Here is a 26,915-nt window from a genome sequence, read left to right on the forward strand (position 1 = left end):
CTCTGTACTAACACCGAATAGCGTTGATTTTTTGTCAAGTACTTGCAGAATGGAGACATTGGTGCAAAACTCCAATCATCCAACAAGCCATCCCAACATTAGTTAATGGCTGACATAAAACACCTTTAAAATCTCTAGAGCCTAGTTTTGTTATGGAAGATATACATGAAAATGTAAATTTTCCTTGAGAACTTATACTAATAAATTCTAATTAAGATATAATAAAATCTTATCAAGTAAATTCAAAGACCAATATTGTTATTCTATTATTTTTACTAAAACACTTTTGAATCGTCAATAAAGTATTTTGTACACTATGATTTGTACATAATATTATGAGACGCATTAGTAAGAAGCTCAACAATTTACTATTAAAATGATTGAAATGTATATAGTAGTACCCGCTTCTGCGTCGACGTGAAATTTTTATACGTGGATCTATCCCAACCTGTTATTATGAATCACAACACGGCTTTGTTTATTTGTGTTTAAATTTATACTATTAAATTTTTGATATTCGTTCTATTATGAACAACAAGACACAAATTCATATAGTAGTATATATAAATATATACTTACCGTTCAATTTTATTAAGCGCCAGCTGGGACTTCTTGATAAACTTTCACTTATTGTGTGTGAGCCGTGGCGATGTTGCAAAATTGTGTTTTATGTCTATTACGTCTTTTGCAATGATCTATTTTGTGTTTACTAGCTTCTATCATCAATATTGTAGGGCTTATCTTTTCTTTTTAATAACCGGACACAGACATACCATATTAAGTCTGTAGACAGACATTTGCCTTTATTTTGTGATTCAATACGACAGGAATAGTTATATTGCGTCGGTTTGTAAAAGAAGATGATTTCGCTGAAAACAGATGGAGCATCTGCCTATTCTGTCACATTATCTCATATCAAATTAAACACTCCCAGTTTATTAGTTATAAACACTTTTAAATATTATGAAATTTTCATTAAAAGTGGGCCGGGATTTCAACCCTGGTATACCCCTGATAATGATATGGTTGCAGTCATGGTATATCACAGCTTCAGAATTTCGCGTTGTATGTTCAGTCTGTATATACAAAGTAAATTATCTAACTATTATCATATTTATTAATTTGTATTTCTAAAACTTACTATAATTTGTTATAATTTTTAACAAGCTTGAGAATTGTTGAATCCAAGGGCATAGTTAGATCTAAGAATTCCATAATGGAAATAGACTAGCAGTTCGATAAATTCATAGGCATAAATTATTTTGTAAATTTTTATTAATAAATTAGGTACTGAGTAACTTTTAGGAGAAAATACAAATAATAAAGCTGGTGTGTATATGTATCTAATAGCATAATATTCAAATATATTACTAAACACATAAAATAGAAAGATATCATCACATCAAATAAAAGTCAATTAAATTGTTCAATCGCACTTTGTTTTATGTAAATCAGTTATATTACGTGAATAATTATGCAAAACGTATGCTATTATAGCGATTGAAACTAATATAATTGCTAACAGATCAAGATATAACTTCTGGTAGAATGGCACGTGTAGCGCTGGTGACCGTAGATGAAGAGCTCCTCGTGTCTTCACCACATGCTCCACCCAGTGCACCAGCTCAGCACCAGGAGATACTGGACGGTCGTGGTAAATTAGTGACAGTTCTTTAACCACTTGGCGATATCTATAAAGAACACAGTAAGCATAAATTTGTGGTATTTACTCCCGCATTATATTGTTACGACGTAGTAGTATAAAACAGAACTAGATCAATGAGAAATTGCTTAAAAAAGTTGACATAACTGTGGGTGGCGCAACAAGTAGAACCGTTTGTTCCTCACCCACCACATAACAATGTCTTTTCTATCTTGTGTTGCAAGACAAATGGTTAAATAAAGTATATTTTAAAGGATTAAAACGCGTGTAATTATAACTTTATTATTATAGTTAACCCGACGTTACAAGACCTTTCCAGATCTCGTTTTCCCATGGAAAGTCCCTCAAATATAATTACACGCGTTTTAATCCTTTAAAATGTGTTTTATTTAAATAGGTAACACTCGCGTCAATCAAAGAAAATACAAAGGCCTTTACAGATGGACAATGTAGAGGTACCTATAAAAATTTGTTTTTCTGTTAGAAGTACGAAACCCAAAAAGCAATCTTGCGCGAGTTGGCCTCGCACACAATGTGTTCTATAATAGAACATTATTATACTTTTTAAATAGCTTTTTAAAAGAACCATGATATGGCGATATATATTAAATTTCGAATCAGCCATCTTGGATCTTATTGTTTGTGGTTATAGCGAAAGTGATATTACACACTCTGTCAATAATGATAAGCTATTGAAGATGTCAGGCTACTAAACGGTCTGACAGACAATGGAGGCATAGTAATAACGGTCTGTTGATTACTCTTCGCGTATGAGAATTCAGATTGATCCCTGAGATTCTGTTCAGCAACTAACGGCATAACTCTGCTTAGATTGTTTATATGCTGGTGCATTGAGTGGATAGTGGCCACTATTTATTTTTAGTCTGAGACTAACAAAAAAGAACATGACAGAACAATGCAACAGCGGAAAAGAAAATCTATAAGCAGGTTCATACGCGTCTAATTTATGCGTGAGTTAACTACAGTATATTAACAATTAAAATATAAAAAATTTGTATTATATACCGTTTAGAGTCACATCCATTTTTAAGCATTTTTGACGTGTTTATTACGATTCAGCTTTCAGCTTTCTATTACATCCTTTTAGTCTAAGTAAACGGATACTTATTCTTCTTTATTAATTTTTGCTATCTGTATCAAATTAAGGTTTAAAGGTTTTTATAAAAAATTAATTGCATTACTGTTTGATTTTATATAACGATATGATGTCAACGTCATCTAAATTTTCTAATAACTGAGTTAATGACAACGATTCAACATATTTTGCATCCAATTCGCATATTCGTCTTCAATTAGAATAGAAGTGGGAGAGTCACGCAGCCGTCTTTTGACGTCAGCACAATCGGGCCAGACTCGTCCGGGTTAATTACCACACTCGCACAGAATACCGGCGTGAAGTAGCGGTTTAGTGCCGCTATGTTTCGCATAGGTTAGTTTCGAGGACCGGTGGCCATCCCCCCCCCCTACCCCCACCCGAATATGACAGCGGAACTTAAAAAGATTTTACCCCACGAGGGTACCGGCTCTACCAGAGTCGGAGAATCCCTCCCCGAGCACTCTAGCTCGGGCTGCCCTTCGTATTCTGGGGAGGGCACAGAACCGCGCATGACCAAGGACAAATGAGGCAGTAACACCACGGCACCCCGCTCCACACTCAACGTGGACTTTTGCAATATCAGGGGAATTCACTCCAACTTAAACGCCGTCCACCAACACCTTGAGACGGCGAAGCCGGCCTTGTGTTTCCTTACGACGCAGATATCCCGACCTAGCGATACGTCATATTTAACGTACCCCGGGTACAAAATTGAGCACAATTTTTTGCCTCATACCGGGGTATGTGTGTACGTTAGGGAGGATATCTGCTGTCACCGTCTCGGCAATTTTGAGGGTAGGGACCTGTCCACTCTCTGGCTCCGCGTAGATTTAGAGGACCGCGTCCGCATCTATGCGTATGTCTACAGGTCCCATAGTGGTAACGCAGAAACCGATCATCTCATGGGCTGCGTTCAAGCGGCAATTGACGACGTGCTTGCACAGATCCCCTCCGCTGAAATCGTAGTCTTGGGTGATTTCAACGGGCACAATGCCGAATGGCTTGGATCACGTACCACAGACTACGCAGGGCGATCTGTGCATAATTTTGCATTGGCGTATGGTGTGTCCCAATTGGTCGAGTCGCCAACGCGGCTCCCGGATGTGGATAGCCACATGCCGTCCTTATTAGATCTTCTGCTGACTACACATCCCGATGGTTACCAGGTCTTTGTCGACGCCCCTCTCGAAACGTCCGACCATTGCCTGGTCAGGAGTGTAGTGCCCATCCGACGCCAACGTCGCAGACCACCAGCGACCCGCCGCGTTTGGCACTACAAGTCAGCAGATTGGGATAGGATGCGTTCCTTTTTTGCATCCTACCCTTAGGGCAGGGTTTGTTTCCCTTTGGACGATCCTAGTGCCTGCGCCGTTGTAGTAGGATGGCATTTCTCCAATCGTGCTTAGAACGTGTGCCCCTGAGTTGACGCCGGTGCTAACGCGTTTATTCCGGCACTCTTATTCCAAAGGCGTAGTCCCTGACTCATGGAAGTCAGCCCTTGTCCATCCGATCCAAAAAAAAGGAGACAGTTCGGATCCGGCAAACTACAGGCCTATTGCTATTACCTCCCTGCTCTCCAAAATCATGGAGAGCATAATTAGCCGTCAGCTCTTGGTATACCTATAGGGTCACCAGTTGACGACGACAACACGGGTTTCGCCATGGTCGGTCAGCAGGTGATCTTCTGGTATACCTAACACATAGATGGGCTGCGGCTATTGAAAGCAAGGGGTAAGGCCTGGCAGTTAGCCTGGATATAGCGAAGGCCTTTGATCGTGTATGGCATAAGGCGCTCCTCTCTAAACTTCCATGATTTGGGTTTCCCGAGAGCTTGTGCAAGTGGACCTCCAGCTTCCTCACTGGGCGCAGCATACAGGTCGTTGTCGACGGACATTGCTCGAACCCGAAGCCCGTGAATGCTGGAGTGCCCCAAGGCTGTGTGCTATCTCCTACGCTGTTTCTTCTGCATATTAATGATATGTTGGACACCTCCAACATTCATTGCTATGCAGATGACAGCACTGGTGATGCCGTATACACGGGCCATGCACGTCTCTCTCGGGAAATCGTCGACCAGTGCCGGGAGAAACTTGTGTCTTCTATCGAGTCCTCTCTTGAGAAGGTCGCGGAATGGGGTAAATTGAACCTTGTCCAATTTAACCCCCAGAAGACTCAAGTTTGCGCGTTTACCACTAAAAAAAGCCCATTTGTCGCATCACCGCTCTTCGACAACACTTCCCTAAAAGCCTCGCCTAGTATCGGAATACTGGGTCTCCAAATCTCGAGTGACTGCCAATTCCGTGGCCATCTGGAGGGCAAAGCCAAATTGGCTTCAAAGAAACTGGGCGTCATTAATAGAGCACGGCAATACTTCAAGCATGCCCACATTCTAGCGCTGTACAAAGCCCAGGTCCGGCTACACATGGAGTATTGCTGTCATCTCTGGTCTGGCGCACCCCAGTATCAGCTCGATCCATTTGACCGCGTGCAACGCAGAGCAGCGCGAATTGTCGGGGACCCAGTACTCTGTGAACGGCTGGTTCACTTGGCGTTACGTAGAGACGTCGCTTCATTGTGTGTCTTCTACCGCATTTATCACGGGGAGTGTTCCGAAGAGCTGTTTTACCTAATTACTGCCGCCGAATTCCACCTTCGCACGACACGCCACAAGTTAGGATATCATCCTCACCATCTGGATGTGTGGCGGTCCTCCACAGTGCGGTTTACAAGGAGCTCTCTTCCACGTACTACAAAGCTGTGGAATGAACTTCCTTGTGCGGTGTTTCCGGGACGATACGACATGGGTACCTTCAAAAAAAGCGCGTACACCTTCCTTAAAGGCCGGCAACGCTCCTGTGATTCCTCTGGTGTTGCAAGAGAGTATGGGCGGCGGTGATCACTTAACAACAGGTGACCCGTACGCTCGTTTGTCCTCCTATTCCATAAAAAAAAAATTGTGTCTTTTGAAATTGTTTACCTCGGTGTACTGAGGACTTCTTCAATAGCAGTTTTTAATACAACAGGAGTATTGTAGTTCATAGCAACTTTCTTGCCAAAGCCTTTTGCTTCTGCTCTTTTTATGTTGAGGTATTGATCAGCGAACATTGGAATGCCGATTATTGGTACTCCAAAATGTATTGCTTCAGTTGTTGAGAGGAGACCTCCGTGCGTAATGAATAAAACACATTTGGGATGAGCTGCAACATAAATGAATTTATCATTCAAACGATCTTGTATCTTAGTGGTAAGTAACTCTGAACTTAATGCTAAGGGTGTCAACAATTGTATGATGCAAATGATTTTTTCGAAGCATTGATGTTTATATTATGTTGATGTTTAAGTATGAATTTTGTATTTAATTTATCGCCGTCTTGAATCAGTACAAGCTATGCCTTGGGGCTAGATTATTTGTGTGAAAGTTCGTCAATTATTATAATAATCATTTTTATTGCTTTTAAAAGTTATTATGGAGGTATTATTGTTCAGAAATCGCAACAGCCAACATTTTATTTCAATTTTAGTTTTTCAATAATAATAATATTTATACCAACATTTAAGGCAAGTAACGGTAGCTTGTTGCACCAACGACATCGATTACATATTATCTTTAGTATTTGTTTGTAGTTTTAATTGCGCTTCTCACATTGTGCCATAAGATGTTATTTCTCAATAGCTCAGTAATTTCACTAGGTATTGCGCTCTTCAAACCAAAACACAAATAGTTCTTGCACATTACTGTTTAGTGGCATAAGAAGCCTGTGAGGTAGGGGTACCTACCTCATCTAACCGGTATCCTGTGCTGAAAAGCCTCCCACAAGATAAACAAATTATTGAGAGCATTATTATGGTTGGTATATACGATTCCTAATATAAGCTAAGCTTATTTAGAAACAAATCAAATACTGTTGAACCTTCATTTCAATGTGTCAATCTTACTTTCTAAGTCCATGTAAAGAAAACGCTCTGTTGCTGTCATTGTAGTATTAATTGCTCTATCTTCTACAGCTACCGTTCCAAGATTGAGCTGATTTAGTTAATAAATCCCCAACCAGAAAATTCTTGATCATCTTGCAGATATTGTGTTGGAAAACCAATGCTTGAACTAGTAGAGACTCGGCAGAAAATAATACATACCATTATTGCTTTTGAACGTAGTGTTTGAGATATTTGTTATATTTGCTCAGAAGTTCCTCATAATAAAGAATAAATCAAGACCTAAATCCTACTAATAAAATGTAATAGTAAAGTTACTTAAAAATTAGAGCGAGGGTTATAAATAAATGAATTACCTAAAATACTTTGCTGCGGAGCCCAATCAACCACGTACAAGTTTTTGGGTAAATCAGATAGCTTATCTTCAAATTTCCAGATAACAGTATATTTTAATTCCGAAAATATCTTTATTAATCCATTTTTGATAGAATCTGGTAAACCTCGACTTTTTAAAACAGTGCCCATACTAAAATATATGACACCGTCCTTAGAATTGTCCATTGCACTTTGTAATTCCTTAAATCAAGCAATATATTATATTATGTTAAATTGGTTTAACTTTGTATTTAAGACACATCAGAAAATTCTGAAATTTGTACATTAATAAAGCTAATAAAAACATTTAAACATACATATACAGCAAATGAAAAAAGATTTTGCTTAAAAAGTATAATTAAAATAATAGATAATACAAGAGATCTCTACCACTTATTATTAACTTACAAGTCTTCTAAACCTAGGAAAAATGTTAGTTGCATGATGGGCAGAAGATTATATGTGTCCCATCGTAATTATAATAATAGACATGAATAACATTGTTGTGGTATTCAGAACACGTACAGTATGCCTATTATTTAGTTTTAATAAAAAAGTAAAGCTACATAGTACTTCAAGATTTATAATTGTGATACAGTTTCCCTGTAACAGAATCTAATCTTTGTGAAATTACTAACATCATCAAATATACTTAAACTTACTCGGAGGTCACTATATCTTCTTTACATATTATTTACTGTATTCACTTAGCCCGTGATACTCATAATTAAATGAAATTGGATATCTTATTTGAAATTTATTTCATTTTGTTTTACAAAAATCACATTCACACTACCAATAAAGCAATTTTTTTTATGGGATAGGAGGACAAACGAGCGTACGGGTCAACTGTTGTTAAGTGATCACCGCCGCCCACAATCTCTTGCAACACCAGAGGATTCACAGGAGCGTTGCCGGCCTTTAAGGAAGGTGTACGCGCTTTTTTTGAAGGTACCCATGTCGTATCGTCCTTGAAACACCGCACAAGGAAGCTCATTCCATAGCTTCGTAGTACGTAGAAGAAAGCTCCTTGAAAACCGCACTGTTGAGGACCGCCACACATCCAGATGGTGAGGATGATATCCTAACTTATATCCTAATTAACACCAGAAGTCTGAACCTGGACTTTGTTATGTAATGTTCTGTGAACGATTCTAATATCGTATCTTGATTCATTATTTTATGTCTTATACTCAAGGGCCGAAGGTTGATTGAGCTAAAAACCTGCTCAACGCATTTTTGTTACTGAAATATATTCACTTTGCGACATTTGAGTGACGGCTGTTATGAAAACGCGTGTCTAGTACACTCTGTGGCAATTACTTACAGAAAGATCACATACCGAAAATTTCTAATGGCACATTGAAACCCCTATGGCAGAATTCAAAGTGGCTATTAAAAGTACATAGTATCTACTAGTTGACCCAGCAAACGTTGTATTGCCATATAAAGTAATAAGAAAATTAATAATTAAAATTTTTGGGGTATAAAAAATATACAACGACCGACTCAGACTAAGTATATAATATTCAGATTATAAAGTTACCTTATAATTATCTAAGGCTAATCATTTACGGGTGTGCAAAATGGATTTCATCGGGAAACAGCTGTTATATTTGTGAATATTGGCCAAGAAGTGCTTAGTATCATTTAGAAAAAAGATATATAAAATCTAATTAGTTATTTATTTTATATTTCTGAACGACGGGGGACACATCAAAGGAAAAACAGAATTTTTGTTTATATTAATTTTTTTCTGAGAATTTTCATATTTATTCACCCTTTAAACCTTCCCTGGACTTCCTTAATTATATGATGATATATGATTATATGTTGAACGATGATAAAGAACCCTGCGTGTGTGTGCGTAATTCTCGCTGTATTACTCAAATTTCTCCCGTTTTTTAATGTTGCTCCAGAGTTCGGTCTTTGAGCGCAACTTAACTTACTTATGTATTTGGAAAAATGCAATAGAGTCTTACCTGAGGTAAAGGAATAATACTACTTTCATTTATGTGATATCCACCAATATTTATGTGATTCATTGGTAATCGCATGGCTTCGCCCGTCGCTACGTGAGCGTTGGCCAACACAATAGAACCATTATACTGAACAGCTTTATACGAAGGTAATGACTTTCCTCTTTTAGATACTGCAGTGCTAAACGCAAGTTCGTATGACAATTCGTCTCTGCTGCTTAGCTTCCTGTCAAATTGCTACAAATTAGTTTTCATATACAACGAAACAAACAATACGTTCAGCCGATGCTAAGTATTATTTAAATACTAGTTACAATGCTATTACTGCCCAGGATTGAAACATCTTGAAACATACCCAAACTTATCAGTGGCATCACAATTGTGCTCGTCACCTTGAGCCATAAGATGCTATATATCTCAATAGCCCAGTAATTTAACCAGCGATGTCGCGGAAACAAAATCATAATTATTGTTTGCACACTACTGCTTAGCGGCACAAGATGGCGCCGGCACAATACAAGTAATGGAACGGTAGCATAACTCAGTGGTTTCCTTGAAATTTATACCTAAATCTGGGAGGAGCGCTAGGGTTGGTACACACAAAAAGATTGAAGAGCGGACAGCGCGGCGCAGCTAATTTTACTCGGACAGGGTTCAGTTTCAGCGGAGTACGGCGTGACTCAATAGTTTTGTCTCCCCAAGATTGCTTAGCAGGCGTGTAAATCATGTGTACGTGTGTGTATGTGTTGATTCGAGCGCTCTAGTATGAAGTTAAAGTACTGTTCTATTACTGTATTGCGGCGCCGGTGTGCTTACTCTGTTTTTATGAAAGTAAGGGACAAGACGACCAGGACGTTCAGCTGGTGGTTATTGATACGCCCTGCCCATTACAATGCAGTGCTTGGGTTTTACAGGATTCTTGAAAAACCCCAAAAATTCGGAGCGGCACCACAACTGCGCCCGTCACCTTGAGATATAAGATGTTAAGTCTCTTTTGCCCATTAATTTCACTAGCTACGGCGCCCTACAGACCGAAACACAGTAATGCTTACACATTACTGCTTCGGCTGCAAATCACCCCAAAACATATGGTCAAAATCAATTTTTTTTTATTTCTCACTAGAAGGAGTCTTAAAAAGAATCCAAAAAAATTGTGTGTTTTCTTAACTATGTACACTTAGACGGCTGAAGTTATACTTCTTTGGCGCAAGAAAAACTTTTAAGTAGCAAATATGATAAAGATTGACAAAAAACATTTTATTTTTATAAAATAAAAAAGAAATATTAAAAAATTATAACAGTCGCTCACTTGTATCATTTACGAAACAATTTTTTTTTAAAGTATACTTTTTTTATGAAAATAAGGGACGAGACGAGCAGGACGTGCAGCTGATGGTAATTGATACGTCCTGCCCATTCAAATTCAAATTCAAATTTCAAGTCTCATTTGCCCAGTAATTTCACTAGCTACGGCGCCCTTCAGACCGCAACACAGTTATGCTTACACATTACCGCTTCAAGGTACGGTAAGGTTCAAGAAATGGGTACCACACCCATAATCTAGCCGGCATCCTGTGCAAAGAAGTCTCCCACTGACTGTGCTCGACTCGTTGTAAACGTCTTAGGGCGGAGTCTGTTTACAAAGTGACATTGCTCGGAACACGTGATTCTTGCACAGCAAAAAAATGTTTTTGTAATGACCCATAAGCTCGTTTTTTGTCCAATACCCCAAAAAATAAAAATCTCACCATTGTAGATACTTCATACGAAGCAAGATCCACAGTTGTTCGACTCTTTCCACGAAGGAGAACGGCGGTACTGATGCAGATTGTATTAAATCTGCAGTGTACGCGGGGTTCGGTGCCTCGTCGATCACAGATAGTAACATCGGATGAGCATTCACTGACGAAGACCATATAAGTGGACAGCCAAACACCGCCGAGAAACTATTGAATACAAGTACATATTTTCTTTTATTTATAACGAGAGTGTATGCTATATGCTACTCAATTTTATATTTTGATTTCTCAGAACCAACTGTAATACTGTCTATTTTTTACATATGTACTGTGCCCGTACAATCCAACAAAGTTATATCCTGAAGAATCATTGAGAGCAAAATTTAAAAAAATAAACAGCGCTAGTGCAACTGTTGCCTATAATATTCTTGATAAAGTTATGTATGTACATAGAGGCACATAATATACTAGAAACTGCCATAAGCATAATGTTAACACTAGGAACAAACATAATCTTACTATGCCTACTACTCGGCTAAGCTAACAAGATCCCAGAAAATTTTCGAATTTCAAAAGATTTGTAAAAAACGTTTGTATGGTTAAGGTTACTATAACATAAATAAATTTCTTAATGATAACACAGATTGGGGTTTAAATAACAGATTTTATTGTACGATATTACATTGTAACGGTATTTTTATGAAAAAAAGAAGCTGAGTTTCTTGCGCGTTCTTCTCAGATCTGAGGCATAGGTACTTTTACGAATGGGTGGTGGTTTTTGGCTTTCAATTTGTGAAAACTAGCGCAGGTTTGTGTGTTTTTCGTTTTAATTGTTTACGGCTTCTGCATCTTGCAAAAGAAAACATCCTAATGAAATTTAATAATAGACGAACTCTGATTCTTTTTAACCAATCTCATAAAAATATTTAAAAAGTGTTCATTGTAATACAGAGTCTTGCCTCTTGCTTGCTTGGAAATGGTTATTACCAATGCTGCTGTAGGAATAGATGTAGTAACCGGTCCGAGACTGCCAACCAGCCTTCGGTTTCATAATTTTTGGCTTGACTGACAAGCGACCAGCATCGGGTCTCTTTTATACCTACTCTTTTCATGGTAAACTATTTCAATATTATTATAACTATATCTTTCTCACTTAATGCAATGCGTTTGGGAAACTATAAGATAGCAAGCAAGCTTACAAAAATGCGGGGCTTAATGTAAATGTATTGAAGAAAAATGCAGTGAATTAAGTGTTTGACGGAAACGCAGTGAGTGTCAATTAAGCGTGAACAGTATTCTTGTGTAACAATAGTATACGTTTACATTTAGTAAATTTGTACTTGATTTGTAACCAATAGTCAAACTAAAATAGGCAAAAAAAGATGATGAATATTAAACAAGCCGAAGTAATCAAATTAATTACTATTAGATTCATGAAAAAAGTATCAGAATAAAATAATAATAATAAAATACAATAAATTTACAACATACGAGTTAATACATAAACCGATAAAGCCATTGTTAAACATTGATGAGTTATCAAAAATATCTAGGTAGATGAAGCGCATTCTCTGTGTAGAATATTCTTTATAAAAGCTTGTGTTGTAGCTTCTAATAAAAATAAATAATCCTAAACCCTAAAATATAAAGCACGTAAAATCTGGTCAACACTGGGCGGTGTCCAGTTCCATGTAATAACAAATTTCAATCATCAGTCCTAACGCCATATGAATCACGAGACTTCACTCATCTTCGGCTAGTAATCTAATAAGTATAGTTTCTATCGGAGTATGGTATGGTTGAGGAATCATCATCTAAATTCTCAAATTAATATGACAATAGTTTAATAATATTTTATATACAGTCTCACAAATGACACTTAGATAGTTTAATTACATTTTCACAACATTATAGAAGGACTTAATTATCCAATTAGGAATTCCAAAATTCAATGAGAATTCTCTCAAGTATTCAAAACCAAGAGATAACAGATTAGGCGAATAGACAGGCACTCAAACTTTGTTGCACATAGTTTCATAAACTTGAATACAATGCATGGGTCAATTGAGTTTTGAGCCGTCTTACAGGTAGGGTAAGGGGATTCTCTCTTCTCACTCTTGTAACGCTTTTTGTCCATTTGTGCCATGGATGATATTCAAACTAATATCTTTGGTCAGACTCTTAAGATTATCGTTTCTTTTTTCTTCTTTATCATTACGATTAGGAACGTAAATGACCTAGATTTTAAGAGCGTCTTACAGTTGTTATTAGAATGGCTCAATGTTGCCAATACTTTTATTATTTTTCGAAGTAATCTCCGTTCCTCTCTACACATCGTCGCATTCGATGGATCCACTGAGAAAAGGAGTGGGCCCATTCTCCCTTTCGGGTTCTCTTCTATGGCATTTTCATACGCTTTCACCGCATCTTCAGGGCTCGTAAAGCGAATACTTCGAATTTTATTTGTTCTTGGGAATAAATAAAAGTCGCAGGGTGACAGGTCAAGACTGTATGGCAAATGACTCATTATCTCGACACCTGCCATAGCAGGTGAAATGAAATGAGTCAAATATTTAATAGTCCGTTTTGCGGAGTGCGCTGAAGCATTGTCGTGGTGAAGTAGGATCCTGCTACGAGGTTGCTGTCAATTTTTTTCCAAGACAACAGGCAAACAGCGATTGACATACCAGTCTGCAGTAACTGTCCTTCCATCTTCTAGCACAACTGTCGCGAAATGACCTTGCCGACCAAATAATGAGGCAATCATCTTTTTTCCTTGACTTCTTCCTTTCTGTATCTTAGTTGGCCGATCCTCGAAAGGAAACACCTACTGAGCTGATTGTCTTTTAGTTTCGGGTTCATAGCAATATACCCAGCTTTCATCACCTGTGACGATGTCAAATACAGCATTCGAGTCACCGCCGTTGAACTTATCTAACATTTGGCGGCACCAATCCTTGCGAAGGTGTATCTGGTCGTCGGTTAAAGTATGGGGAATCCAGCTGGTACAAAGCTTCCTGACGCCTAAATGTTCCTGTAATATTTTTCAAACTTGATTCATGCCAATTCCTAGGCTTGCCCGTATCTGCTGATAGGTCAGTCTCTTATCTTCCTCTATCATGCGTCGCACAGTATTAATGTTATCTTCAGTAGTTGCTGTTAAAGGACGTCCCACACGCGGATCATCAATGAGATTGCGTTCACTCGTTAAACCAATTGTAAATAGTGGCACTAGATGGAGCTTCATTAAGAAATGCTAATCACAGCCTATCATAGCTATGTTGTTGAGTAAGCCCACAACGAAAGTCATAATAAATCATTGACCGAAAATTTTCTCGCGTTAGGTTTATTTTCACGTGTAACAAGAGTTTTAGATTTACCGCCAATTCACAAAAACAAATGACAAAAGAATGCAATATACAATATACATTAGGTTACCAAAGAGTTCTAAAATTGAAATTCAAAAAAGTTTTCATTAGCAATGTTTCTAACTGGCCAGTTCTAAACATTTTCAGTGTTACCCACGTATATCAGTACCTAATTATCATATTCTAGTCAGTTAGTTATTAGTCAGGGTAGTCAATCCTAATATTATTTATTAAAGGTTTATTAACCGTCTACCTAGTAAAAATTAGATTGGTGAATTTAAACTATCAAAATTGGATTGGTGAATTTTTTTTAAAGTTTCCTTGATTTTTTAAAGAAAACACATACATATACATAAATAGAACATCCTGTATTAGTAATTCCAGGGTGGATAGGTTAGTCATTGCATTTTATCGACTGCTCCGAATTGCTAAATAAATTTAGTCTTTAGTCTAAGTAAGAATTCCACGCAAGCCTATTACTCCACTTTGTCCTCCGCTTCGTCAAATCCCCAGTACCACGGTTATGTAAAATTTCAAATTATTATAGCGTAGCTGATATTGATATATTTGCTGATTCCTTAGCCAAATTCTGCAAGAACATTTGCAGCAACATTGGTAATCTTTAATAATGTTATAATTGGAAAATTAATGTAACTGTGTATACCTATGTAACCTAATCATATAATAATTTAAAAAAAACTGTTTAATTCTTAACTTATTCTATATAATACCTAAAATTAATTCTTTCTGTGCATGCTGTGTTTATTTGTAAGTAATCACTACTATTGAATTCCTAGTTTTTAGTTCTACTTTTTTTTTACTACTACTTTATATTTGTGTGTATTATTGTAAGTGATTGTAAATAAACCTAATAAATAAATAAATAAAAATAAAATACTGTGGTGCCACACCCTCGCAAAGGTGAAACACTTTGGCTGTCAAAGTATTACTAAGAAGAAGAGATGTTACGTTTCATACCAAAAGACTTATTAATTATGCGAAATAATGAAAAAGAACTGATTTATTCTAGTCACACAAAAAACAGTAGTTCATGCATTTTTAACCGGTTATTTTTTACATAAAATCGATAGTAAGCATAATTTCTGCATATCTAAGTCTTTTGCAAAGCTTGACGATTTGCGTAATGGGAAAAACGAAAAAATGTAAATTTTTAAGTAAAATAACGAAGACACAATTAAATTTAACAACAAAAACTATACGACCACACTTATTTTTATTGTTCTTTCTATTCCATATATATTGTTACATTATACATATAAATTTATTTCTGCATAAGCAGTTGAGAATTAAATTCCTATTTAATCATCTTGGAACAAGTAGGTAAACAGAGTTAATTTTGTTCCGAACCAACCAGATATAAATTTTTTATACACAATATTTAATGCTATTCCAACTAAACTAATCATATGAGCAAGTGATCCGTGAGGAAGAAACAAATAGTACTCATGTGGGAAACAGTTCGTCCTGAGAACAGTACCGGTGGTTCTGAATTTAGTATTTGACTTGTTGAGAAAAAGTCTTAAAGAATTTCAGCTGGAATAATATCGTCACGTACCAACGCTTCGACGTACATGACGAGAGTTGTCAAACCTCAAGGCATTGATAATTTTGACAGTTCCGTCTACAATACTCGAAGCTCAGCGGAATAGTGTTTACTAAAATTTCTACCATAATTTAAATTTAAAGATGGAAGAGAATCATTTTGAAAATAGAACAGACGGCGGCCTACGGCAGATCTAGTTCAGACTCGAAAGAGAAAAGGAATAGAAGAAGAAGTAGTGAAAAGTATGAAAAGTGGAAAGTGATTTAGTTAGGAGAAGATAGAAGAGAACGATTATTCGGTGCTTTGTGATCTACTGAAGGCACAGCCATCTGAAGGGAGCAGCGGCAGGCCGACGAAATGCAACTTAGTGGAAGTGAACGCAAATAAGGGCTCGTTCCTTTAAGCTGTGTATTACTTTCCAATCCCTGACCCACTCTTGAGACAATATTATACCAAAAGAAATATTATACAAAAGGAATACCAGAGGAAATTGAATCGAATATATAATACAAAACTATATTTATTTATATTACAATTATTTAATTAGGAAAAAAAAGGGTTTAGTGGTTTATAATTTGACGCTATAAAGCGCAATTTTTAAATGTATTTTTAGTATTTTCTACGCAAAAAAACCGCTAAACTCATATCATTTTAGGTTTTGAAACGCAACGCATATGGTTCGAGTAAGAGAGACAAACTTATGCAACGACTGTAGAGCGTCATCTCTTTCTCACATCGCGGACCACAGACAAATTTATTTCGTTCATAAGCTATCCAAACACCATTCAGTAAAAGGCACTTCATGGTACAAATTTTAGTGATTAAGTTTAGGTACCTAAATTGAACTGCATCGGAATCGCATCGCTTATTAAAAGTTAATGGTAGGCCCTCTGAACTGCAACTTACGCGGAATAAAGATCATTAAACATCCACTCAGCAATGATTGCGTCAAAATTTTCCTTATCATCCATAATTAGTTCTTGAACTTTTGGATGAAATATGGTAGCATTTGCGATACCAAACATTGCATCCAGAATGTGTCCGTATTCATTTAAGAATATTTCTTTATTTATTATTTTGGCAATGTCAAATGTTTTATCTGAAACAAAAGCAAATTTAATTTTGCGACCCAATGATTAACTACATAAACTGAGGATAGTCTGATTATTGTAGCTATATACTAGCTATCCTAACTCATATTATAAATGCGAATTTGTGTTTGTTTATTTGTTACGCTTTCACGCTAGTACCAGTGGGAGTGGCTAGATTATGGGTACCTAAACGGCGCCTGTTTCTGCCGTGAAGCAGAAATGTGTAAACATTACTGTGTTTCGGTCTGAAGGGCGCCGTAGCTAGTGAAATTACTGGGTAAATGAGACAACATTTTGGGAGTACCGCTCAGAATTTTTGGGCTTTTAAGAATCCGAAGCGGCACTGCATTGTAATGGGCAGGGCGTATCAAATACCATCAGCTGAACGTTCTGCTCGTCTCGTCCCGTATTTTCAAAAAAAAAGATGCCTAACGATCAACCGATCATCATGGAATTATGCACATACATTATCAGGGTCATTAAGAAGAACATAAAATTTGAGTTTAGGATCCGATCTACATATTACATGTGACGAAAAAGCTTTTAACCGCGATTTCGTCTACGCTAAATGCGAATCTTGCTCTTGTGTGTAAAAGATGTGAAATGTCTCAATGAATATTAATACTTCTAAATAGTGATACATGAGTGACACTATTATGGTTCCAGAATTTCTTGTTTGGATGCACGGAACTCAAAAACAATATTATTTATGTATGTATGAAAGTGGCAGCTGACGGCTGGCTGAATTTACCAAAAGCAGCTTTTGACGATCGGTATAATATGGACATGGAAATATCTGTCCTGTAGTTAGGTATCACATCAGCCACTGCAACGACACCAGCTCCGGTATCATGAAATCGGTATCGGTATCGGAAAGGGAAACAAAAACTGCATTGCATGCACTACATGCAGGGCAGGATAATTATCCTAAAATTCACCAGGTGAACAATTTTTGAGACCTAAAAGGATGACCACATTTACTGAAAATATGAAATCCACACTACTCCTGACTACTACTTAAGACTCCTGACTGGATCATGGAACAATAAATACAATTATTTCATATTATTAGTAGATGTAGGCTATTTTGTGTAAAAAATATTCTTAGCTTCTTAATAGATACATCATGAATTCTTACCAATGGCAAAATATTCGACGTTAGACTCGAGGACCACGTTGCGTAGCTTCAGTGAGGATATTTTTGCTGGAATCGCAGTCAAGTAGGTGACCTACAAGAAAATACCATATTATATTTATTTGTAGAATATATTTAAAGTATTTTCAGTTTGTAATATAGTCTCAATATCACTTTATTCAATAGGAGTTTGGGTATGCAAGTTGCAAGGAACTATTAAGAAGATACAACCAAACTGATGGAAAAACTGGTTGTTTCACTGGAAGAAATATTATTCACCGAGATTTTATAAATGAATACCAAAACATATGGACATGCGCTATTCGAAGAGACGCTTGTGGAATTACAATTTTTTTTTACAATAAGCTGATACAAGACTAGCGAGACATTCATCGAATAGTAAGTTAAACGCGCTTCCAATTATAATGCAGTGCAACAAAGGATTCTTTAAGATTCTGAGCCGCATCACAATTATTCTCGTCACCTAGATACACACTATGTAATATCACGTTAGCTCAGTAGTTGTACTAGCTACAGCGCAAATCAAACCAAAATACAAAATATAGTGTATTACACAACTGTTTAGCGGCACAAAAGACTGCCGCAATGATACCCTCTTGTCGTCATACTGTGCAACGATGCCTCCAAGGTACAAATTCAAATCAAAAATTAAATTAAAATCTTCGAAGTCAGGTAAATCTCTTTCCAAAATAACAGATAAGGTAGGTGTGAACTTTATTTATTTTATTATATTTCGGTACACATACAAACCACCACAAACAAAAATTTAAATAATATTGTTTTCAATATAAATATGTGTATTTATACTCATTTTGCACAGATAATTCTTCTGTTCTTTCTCTTATCAATAAAAAATTGACACCAATTGAAAGACGTCTACGCTATTAATAAGCTAACTATTCGTCTCCGTGAATACATTTTGGACAGAATTTTAATTAGATATCACCAAATCCTTGTCATCGCAACAAAATCGAGTTTGACTTTGTAAATAAAACATTAAGGATGGGAAGGGCAATTAATGTCACGTTATATCACATTAATAGATAAATTTCAATATTACAAAACTATAAAATAGAACATTATTATTATAATCATCTCTATAAATAAATTACGAGCAGACCTAAAATTATATGGTTAATGACACGTTAAATTCGTTAATTTTACCACCACTTAGGTGGCATTATTTATTCTGGATAATTTTGCGTTCTTGCTATCTCTTACACTTATTTTTTAATCTTTGCCGTCTTGTTAACTAGCGATATTGTCTACTTGCTTTTTTCATCTGACAAGGATAAGCTTCTCACTTCTCAAGCTGCTTTTATTTAAAGTATTTTTCTTTAGTACCCATTAGATTATATTACCTAAATTGATGCAAGTAGTACAGTCAAAGAGTCAGTCAAAAGCGTTCGCGGTGAGTTAGGCCATAGTTTGACACAAAGTGCTTATAGCAAAACTGCCATCCTATAGGCTTCCTGAGAGTTTGTGCAAATGTGTCACAAACTTTTTGGCTGATCGAAGCATCAAGGTTGTTACATACGGCGCAAACTCCGAGTTAAACTTCTACACTTTTGCTTCCGCATATTAAAGATATGCTGCAAATTAACGATATTCATTGTTATGCAGATGACAGCACAGGGTATGCCTCTTACACCGGCCGTGATATGATCTATCAAGACAGCATCGACATAAAACTCAAAAAACTTGTATTTGAAATCGAGACTATACTATACAAATACTTGGAATGGTGCCGACAATATTTAGTCCAGCTTAACCCTAAGAAAACAATTTTGTGCCTTCACCGCTAAAAAGCCTCCCTTTGTCGTATCACCTCGATTAAAGATCACTCGTCTAACTGTCATAGACAGAGTTTTGTCCATCGGTCAAATTGAACTCTAAAAAGCTTGGTGTATTCAGTTAACCGAGACAATATTTCACTTCAAGCCACCACTTGCAACTTCATAAGGCGCAAATTTGGCCTCACAAACAATACTGTTCTTATCTCTGGGCGGGCGCTCCTTAGTACCAGCTTCTTCTATTTGACCGCATACAACGAAGAGCGGCTTGAGTTATTGCCGTTCTAGTCATCTCCAATCGGCTTGATTGTTTGGCATTGAGTTTAGATGTGGGTTCTCTCTGCATCATCTACTTATATTAAATAACGGGGAGTGCTCAGAGGAGTTGTTAAGGTTGAAACCAGCAGCCGAAATCCACCACCAGACATCACGTCAATGTACAAAATTCCACCTGCATCATTTTGACGTCTGGTATTTCACAGCTACGTGTCTTACTAGAAACTTCTTGCCTCACATAACCACTGTGTGGAATAATTTAGCGGCTGCTATTTTTGCGAACCGGCTCAGGGATCTTCTAGCAAGAGCATACTTCCACCTTAAAGGCTAGCAACGCATCTCTTGATTAACTCTGATCCGACTGTACTCAATACTCAAATTAAATATCTATGCTCATCATCATTATTACGTCTATGCCATTGAGTTTTTATTATTTTTACTTTAATCGACCACTTTGCTTTCATTTTTATAGATTATGGCCTTGCCTTACCTTGTATAACCTTGCTTGCAGACTACATACCGAAGTTTTCGCTTTCGATTCCGCTCACTTATATCTTTGAGCTTTATTTGTTATTTTGGATTTACTTTTTTTTTTTTTTTTTTTTTTTAACCATTTATTTCTGATACAACATTATAAAACGATGTATACATATTATTCTGCCAAACTGCGCAGCAGTTTGTCGGCAGTAATTCTCGTGTTTCGCAAATTATCAAATCAATATTATGTTTTTGTGTGGGACAATTTAAAAGTCCCTACCAGTATTTCTTAAGTCTATTTATTATGGACATTGTGCTAAGTAGAACTTTCGCAATAAGTTTTTCACCTGATTTTTTGTTTTACAATTCGACAATTGTGACGCTATATGGGTAGTTAATTCATTTATTAATGTAGGTATTACCCATTGCATGCTACGCATACCGTAATAATTACATATTTTAGGTACCACTAGCTTGTTTTTGTTAGATAGCCGAGTTGAGTAGGTATGCACTCTCTGTACTACAAATTTATTTATATCTCGATATTGTTCGATTAACGTTAATAATTTTACCTTTTTATCAATTGGAATAATACTACATATTTTAAACAAGCGTTCATAGTTCCCGTTAAGTTTGTTTTTTACATTTCTGTTCACTAAGAGCTTTAATGTTCTTATTTGCAAAGTTTTGATTTTATTTTTATTCGTAGTAAAAGTTAGTCCATAGCTACTCAATCCGTAACTAATTGTTGCCTCGACCAAAGAGTGATACAGGGTGTACAAAATATTTTTACCCACCGATGACTTTAAGTGATAAATTTTACCAAATACTGTGCGGAGTTTCGAACATACTGAGTTAACATGTGCATTCCATGAGAAATTTTTATCAACAATGAGCCCTAGATATTTATACGACGTTACCTGTTCCAACTGACTACATTGACATATTTGTGAGGAACTATGCAAGCAAGAGTAACTATGTCCTATTATTTTAATTTTAATATCTTTATATTGACTATATGGTGAGAATATAGGCATACATTTTGTCTTTTCCATATTAATAATAATTCCATTGTCATGTGCCCATTTATTAATATTATTAAAATCTTGTTGCAATATGATTTGAATAAGATTTGGGTCTCTACTACTATACAATAAACATGTGTCATCAGCATACATATATGCTTTACAATTTTTTATAACTTTGCTCATACTGTTCACATGAATACTATATCCTATCGGACCAAATATGGAGCCAGTTGGAACACCATTTAATACTGTACCTGGATCACTCTCTGCTCCAAGGACATTTACTTTAAGTAGCCTGTTTTTGAAATAGTTTTGGAACCAGATTTTAATAGGCCCTCGTATACCGCATTCATCCATAGACTGCAATAAGGCGTCGTGCTCCAGCGTGTCAAAAGCCTTTTTAAAATCTATAAAAATAGCTACCACCAATTGTTTTTCATTTAAATAAGTATTAACATCATTAGTAAAAGAAGTAAGCGCTGTTGTTGTACTTCTATTTGGTCTGAAACCATGTTGTATGTTCGATATAATATTATTATTTTCCAGAAATGCTACTAATTGGCCGACAATGACCTTTTCTGTAATTTTATTTATTGTGTTTAGGATTGCAATGGGTCTGTAATTTGTATAGTCTGTATGTAGTCCTTGTTTGTGAATTGGTCTAATTAATGACAGTTTTAACTCTTCTGGGTACATTCCTTTCTTAATGCTTAGATTGATAAAATGCGCTATAACCTGAGATATGTCTTTTTTAATTAATTTAATATCCCGAACCCTTATACCATCCGAGCCTGGCGCCTTATTGCAATCTAATTGATCAATAATTTTCTCTACTACAAACGCAGTCACTTTTTGGTATCTAAAACTAATGTTGGATTCCTTAATATATGTTTGCCTGTCTAAAAACTTGTGCTGACATTTATGTTTTATTTTATCTATTTCATTTGTGAAAGTCTCACAGAATTTATTACATATAGTTTTGGGTGTTTCATTTTTACCCATATATTTTTCTATTACACTATCTACAGATAAATTGTTCTTACCTAGCCAGCTGTTTATTTCTTTCCATATTTTACGCATATCACCCTTACAGCATTCAATTGATTTTTTTCTTTGATTATTTTTAGCGACATTTATGGCTTTCTGTAATTTATTTCTATATTTATTATACTTAAGTCTAAGTAGATTGTTATCTGGTTTAGCTTTCCATTGCCTAAAAAGTAAATCTCTGTATTCCATCATATTTTTCAGCTCCTTGGTAACCCATTCCTTAGTTTCACGTTTTTTTCTATTGTTGGTATGCATTTTTGATGAGTCATATATTTCACAAAAGATTTCACTTATTTTATGATATATTTCGGTGCTATTATTACACTGTAGCAGTTCTAACCACTGAACATCCTGTATTTTGCGTGCTATTTCTTTGTTATTGTAAACAAGATAAGGAGCTGTCGTGTTGAAAACCTGTTTCGGAACTTCGATCATAAGTCCAATTAAATAGTGATCGGCCACCTTACTCATTACAGTATATGAGTGCAGTGAAGCGGCTGTTGCATTCCGCACAAATATGTGGTCGAGGCAGGACGCCTGCCGGCGACCCGCAACAATAGCTTCTCGAGTCACATCTTGTATGCCACATTGTAAGCCTAGTTCCGATAATGTGTTTAAGTATTCATTTGCGGTCGAGTTTAGCTCGCTTTGAAGGATGTTAATATTGCAGTCACCAACTAGAATAATATTTTTAAGTGTAGAAGTACGGTGAAGTGTTCTTCTGATTTCCGTAATGAATTTGTTTTTGTTCATGTTCGGTGGTCTGTATATGACCATTAATTTTGTATTATAACAAGATTCGCTAATAGTTATTTGTCCGTTTTTCGGATTGTGAATTGGATATTATTGTAACAAAAGATGTGTATGAACAATTATAGGATCAGAGATATGCATTATATATTAGCTTGACTGAGTATCAAGATCATTTTATTTCCTCTGCACTTGCAGAATTCTTATACTAAGTTTTGCTGATGATAGATGAATCGAATTCTAATAAATTGAATTTTTTTCATTGCATATGTATCGAATTGAAAGAATAATAATATTGCATTAGGATATGGTTTATGATACTTTGTTGACAAAAACAAGAGCAATAAGTCTCTGTTTATGTGTTCCAACTGAAAATTTTGCAGCTGCATCGTAGTGTAGCGGAACAAACTAAGTTGTCTTACAATAAGCACAAGATAACCTAACTTTTATTAAATCTCATATAATTCAGCACCAAAATTGACAAAATCCTCGAAAATTCAAATGATTGTTTTTTCGAATGTTATCTCTTTATTTTGACCACATTTATGTTTTTACATTTGGGCCCAAGAACGTATTAAACTGTTTCGTTTTCCTCTGAATGTTTGAACAGCAGTTAGATGTCAAACTGTAGATAGCATAGTTAATATTTCATTACAATAGCAACTATCATGTAAAGTAGAACAAATTGGCTTTTGGAAAGTTATTTTAATAATGTTTAAAATATTTTTTGTCTTGTTTATCTTTTGACTTTCTCAATTTATTCACGTTGATAAATCATATGAGATTTCAAATATCTTGTAGCTATAATGTCAGGCACGTCTTAAATGAGAGTAAATCGAAAAATCGTAAAGTAAATAAGTTTTAAGGTCTAATTAAATTATTGGAAAAAAGATACACACCTCATGGCCAGCATTTATTAAATGTCTAAGATATCCCTCACCCAAAATTGAATGACTTTTTCCAGGGATTGGAAATATCACAAGGAATTTATAGCTATAGCAAAATGCACACAACGACAACAATACGAGTACAACAAAATTTCCAGCCATTCTTGCACAAAGACACATATTAATGGAGCTGTTTACCGATAAAAAGGTAGATATATGCTTAAGTAAAGTATTTACCTACATTGTATGAATGGAAGTTGTAACAATGTATTCACACGACATGTTTGCTTATAAATTGACAATTTCTTGCAGCTCATTAATACATGCATATTTTGAATGCGTTTTTACCGACATTTCGGAAAGTTATGTAATCTTTTAACGTGATTCACTTCAAGTAATTAGTAATGTAGGGCCATTAGAGTTTATTCTCAATGCTAATTATTTCCAAAGGTAGTTCAGTATGCGAAGTACTTATTCTTTCTGATGTACTTAGCCTGCAGTTGCCAACAAAAGATTGTAAAAAGTTGCCAAGTGATATAGATTGAAGTAAAAACAATTTTCTTAAGTTCAATACGTCAAATTTCTTGATTATTACTTTCGCTACAACTCTTAACCCACCAATGTTTGACTACCATGTAGCCTGGCCAGATGCCCAAGGTAGCTGAAGTCAAAGATCTTATTCTTCACAATTCTGACTTGAAGTTTCGTAATTATTTTCTAAAGTATTTTTTTAATATTCATTATTTTTCAATTTCAATTTTCACACCACTAGCGTCCAAATTGCGTAAGTCGCATACAAATCTCAAGCACCAAGGATTAAGGTTTTGGGGGATAAAAAGTTCTTAGTTTAAGGATTTTTTGTTAATACGATATATAAAAAACATAACATGTATAATAATATAATAATGACACACTTTTTACACAAATTATCTTGCCCCAAATTAGGCATATAGCCTGTGTTATGGGTTGCAAGACAACGATTAGTTTAATACAATATACTTAATTAAACATACATAAATATATATAAACACACATAAACATACATAAGTATAGATAAACATCCATATTCATCATATAAATGTATGTGTTAAGACTTTATGTATTTAATTGGTCGGGTATTGACAACATAAAATAATATAATCCACTATCATATGAGTTGGATGTGCCGCAATTATTTATTCTCGTTTCTTGTAATTTGGTTATGACAAATTATAGTGCAGATAATTGGATTCCCTGTAGATAAAGAAATACTATAGACAACAGACGCATTGTCATCTGTGATCCGAATCTAATGAAAGTTGTATCTTGCGCTGCATAATGAAAGTAGTGTTTATATTCTCTTTGCGCATAATAATATAAACAATTTGTCACCGAGCTACGCAAATCGCAATATACGCTTCATATAAAACGCATATATACTTTTTCCTATACACGCCAAAAGGAAGAAACACGCACCTTAGCACCAGGAGTTCCTAGAGGACTAGCTGGGCCCCCAGCTGTAGACCATCGCACCTCGGAATCTCGCCTCTCTTGGAATAGCCATAACTGATTGCAATTTTAAAAATATAATAATACCTTTTCCTACGGACGCGCTAATACTCGTACAAGAGTTTTACCCCGTGGCAAAGAATATACACTAGCAGAAGTCCCATGGTAGTTTCCTGGGACAGCTTGATTCGAATGCCGTTGTCATGACCGGAATAAGACTCTCTATTGAATGTTCCAGTTCCCTAGGACTCACGGCTGCAGTAAAAACGTTATTTAGATTATTAACATGCGTTTATTTTTTTACGTAGTCTGCTCTTTTAGGATTCCAACTTCGATTACGATTCAAATAAACCCTAGATGTCAAATCTTATTATCCTTTAATCTGATAAAGAGGGTTCGGGGAAAACTGTCCACCATGCGATGTATATGTAAAGAATTGGAGACTTTATGGTTACATCTAGTACCTGCTTTCTGATCCAACTCTTACTCGACCACTTCAGCATGAAGGGTAATGCCTCGGACTCATTCTACAGTCGCCTGTCGGTTCAAATCCTCCAATCACCAGGATCGCTCCCGGATGCCTGCAGAAATTTAAAAAGACTGCTAGACTTCTGGAATAATGTGGGATAGTTGGAGTAAGAAGACAAATGAAAACGGACAACAGTCAAGCCAAGAGGCTATGTGTGTAAGCAGACCAGCTAAACTAACTAACACAGTGCCGTCGGAACCAACCAGACCTAAAGTGAAGGGACATGAAGGTATTTGAAGGGTTTGCCACTTTCGTTGTTCGAGTGGCGCATGAACAAAATTTTTTGTGGGTCGACCATAATTATTGTCGCCAATTTGCGTGTTTTTGGTTAGAGCTTTTGAAGTATGTTATCGTTTAGCTTTCTCTTTATGACGAACTTCTCCGATGGTGTTTTTGAGAGCGCTGTATCCCGTATGTGCCCAATATGAAAATGATAGTTTATTTATATTATCTGCAAATCTGATGTGATTCAAAAAGGAACGAGTTATTATAACTTCTTGTATTTCCAGAAGACCACATATTATTATGTCAATATAATTATTTACTGCATAAGAAATACAATTACATAATTTGCGAAACGTTACATCTTGTCCTCGGTCTTTGTCAACTATAACTACGAATTTGGTTAATAGTATGTTATTCATATTGTCCA

The 26,915-nt window shown here is 35.9% G+C and overlaps 1 protein-coding gene across 1 annotated transcript; it reads right to left on the reverse strand.

Moving 5' to 3' along the window:
• Positions 1-1,568: 1,568 nt before the first annotated feature.
• LOC126975450 (UDP-glycosyltransferase UGT5-like) lies at positions 1,569-26,285 on the reverse strand. The gene is made up of 9 exons (XM_050823359.1): positions 26,199-26,285; positions 17,968-18,058; positions 16,645-16,837; positions 10,816-11,013; positions 9,071-9,293; positions 7,070-7,289; positions 5,758-5,977; positions 2,690-2,815; positions 1,569-1,691 (listed from the first exon to the last, which is right to left on the reverse strand). The coding sequence occupies exons 1-8, from the start codon at positions 26,235-26,237 to the stop codon at positions 2,812-2,814; spliced, it is 1,188 nt and encodes a 395-aa protein (XP_050679316.1). The 5' UTR covers positions 26,238-26,285; the 3' UTR covers positions 1,569-1,691; positions 2,690-2,811.
• Positions 26,286-26,915: the final 630 nt, after the last annotated feature.

This window comes from Leptidea sinapis, chromosome 36 (genome assembly GCF_905404315.1).
Source record: "Leptidea sinapis chromosome 36, ilLepSina1.1, whole genome shotgun sequence".
Lineage (NCBI taxonomy): Eukaryota > Metazoa > Arthropoda > Insecta > Lepidoptera > Pieridae > Leptidea > Leptidea sinapis.

Coding starts and splice junctions, on each gene's coding strand:
- LOC126975450 (XM_050823359.1), bottom strand. CDS start 26,237: ATGCTGAAGTGGTCGAGTAAGAGTTGGATCAGAAAGCAG. Junction 18,059..26,198: donor AGAGTTGGATCAGAAAGCAG/GTACTAGATGTA, acceptor ATTTTCTTGTAG/GTCACCTACTTGACTGCGAT. Junction 16,838..17,967: donor CGTCGAATATTTTGCCATTG/GTAAGAATTCAT, acceptor CTTTTGTTTCAG/ATAAAACATTTGACATTGCC.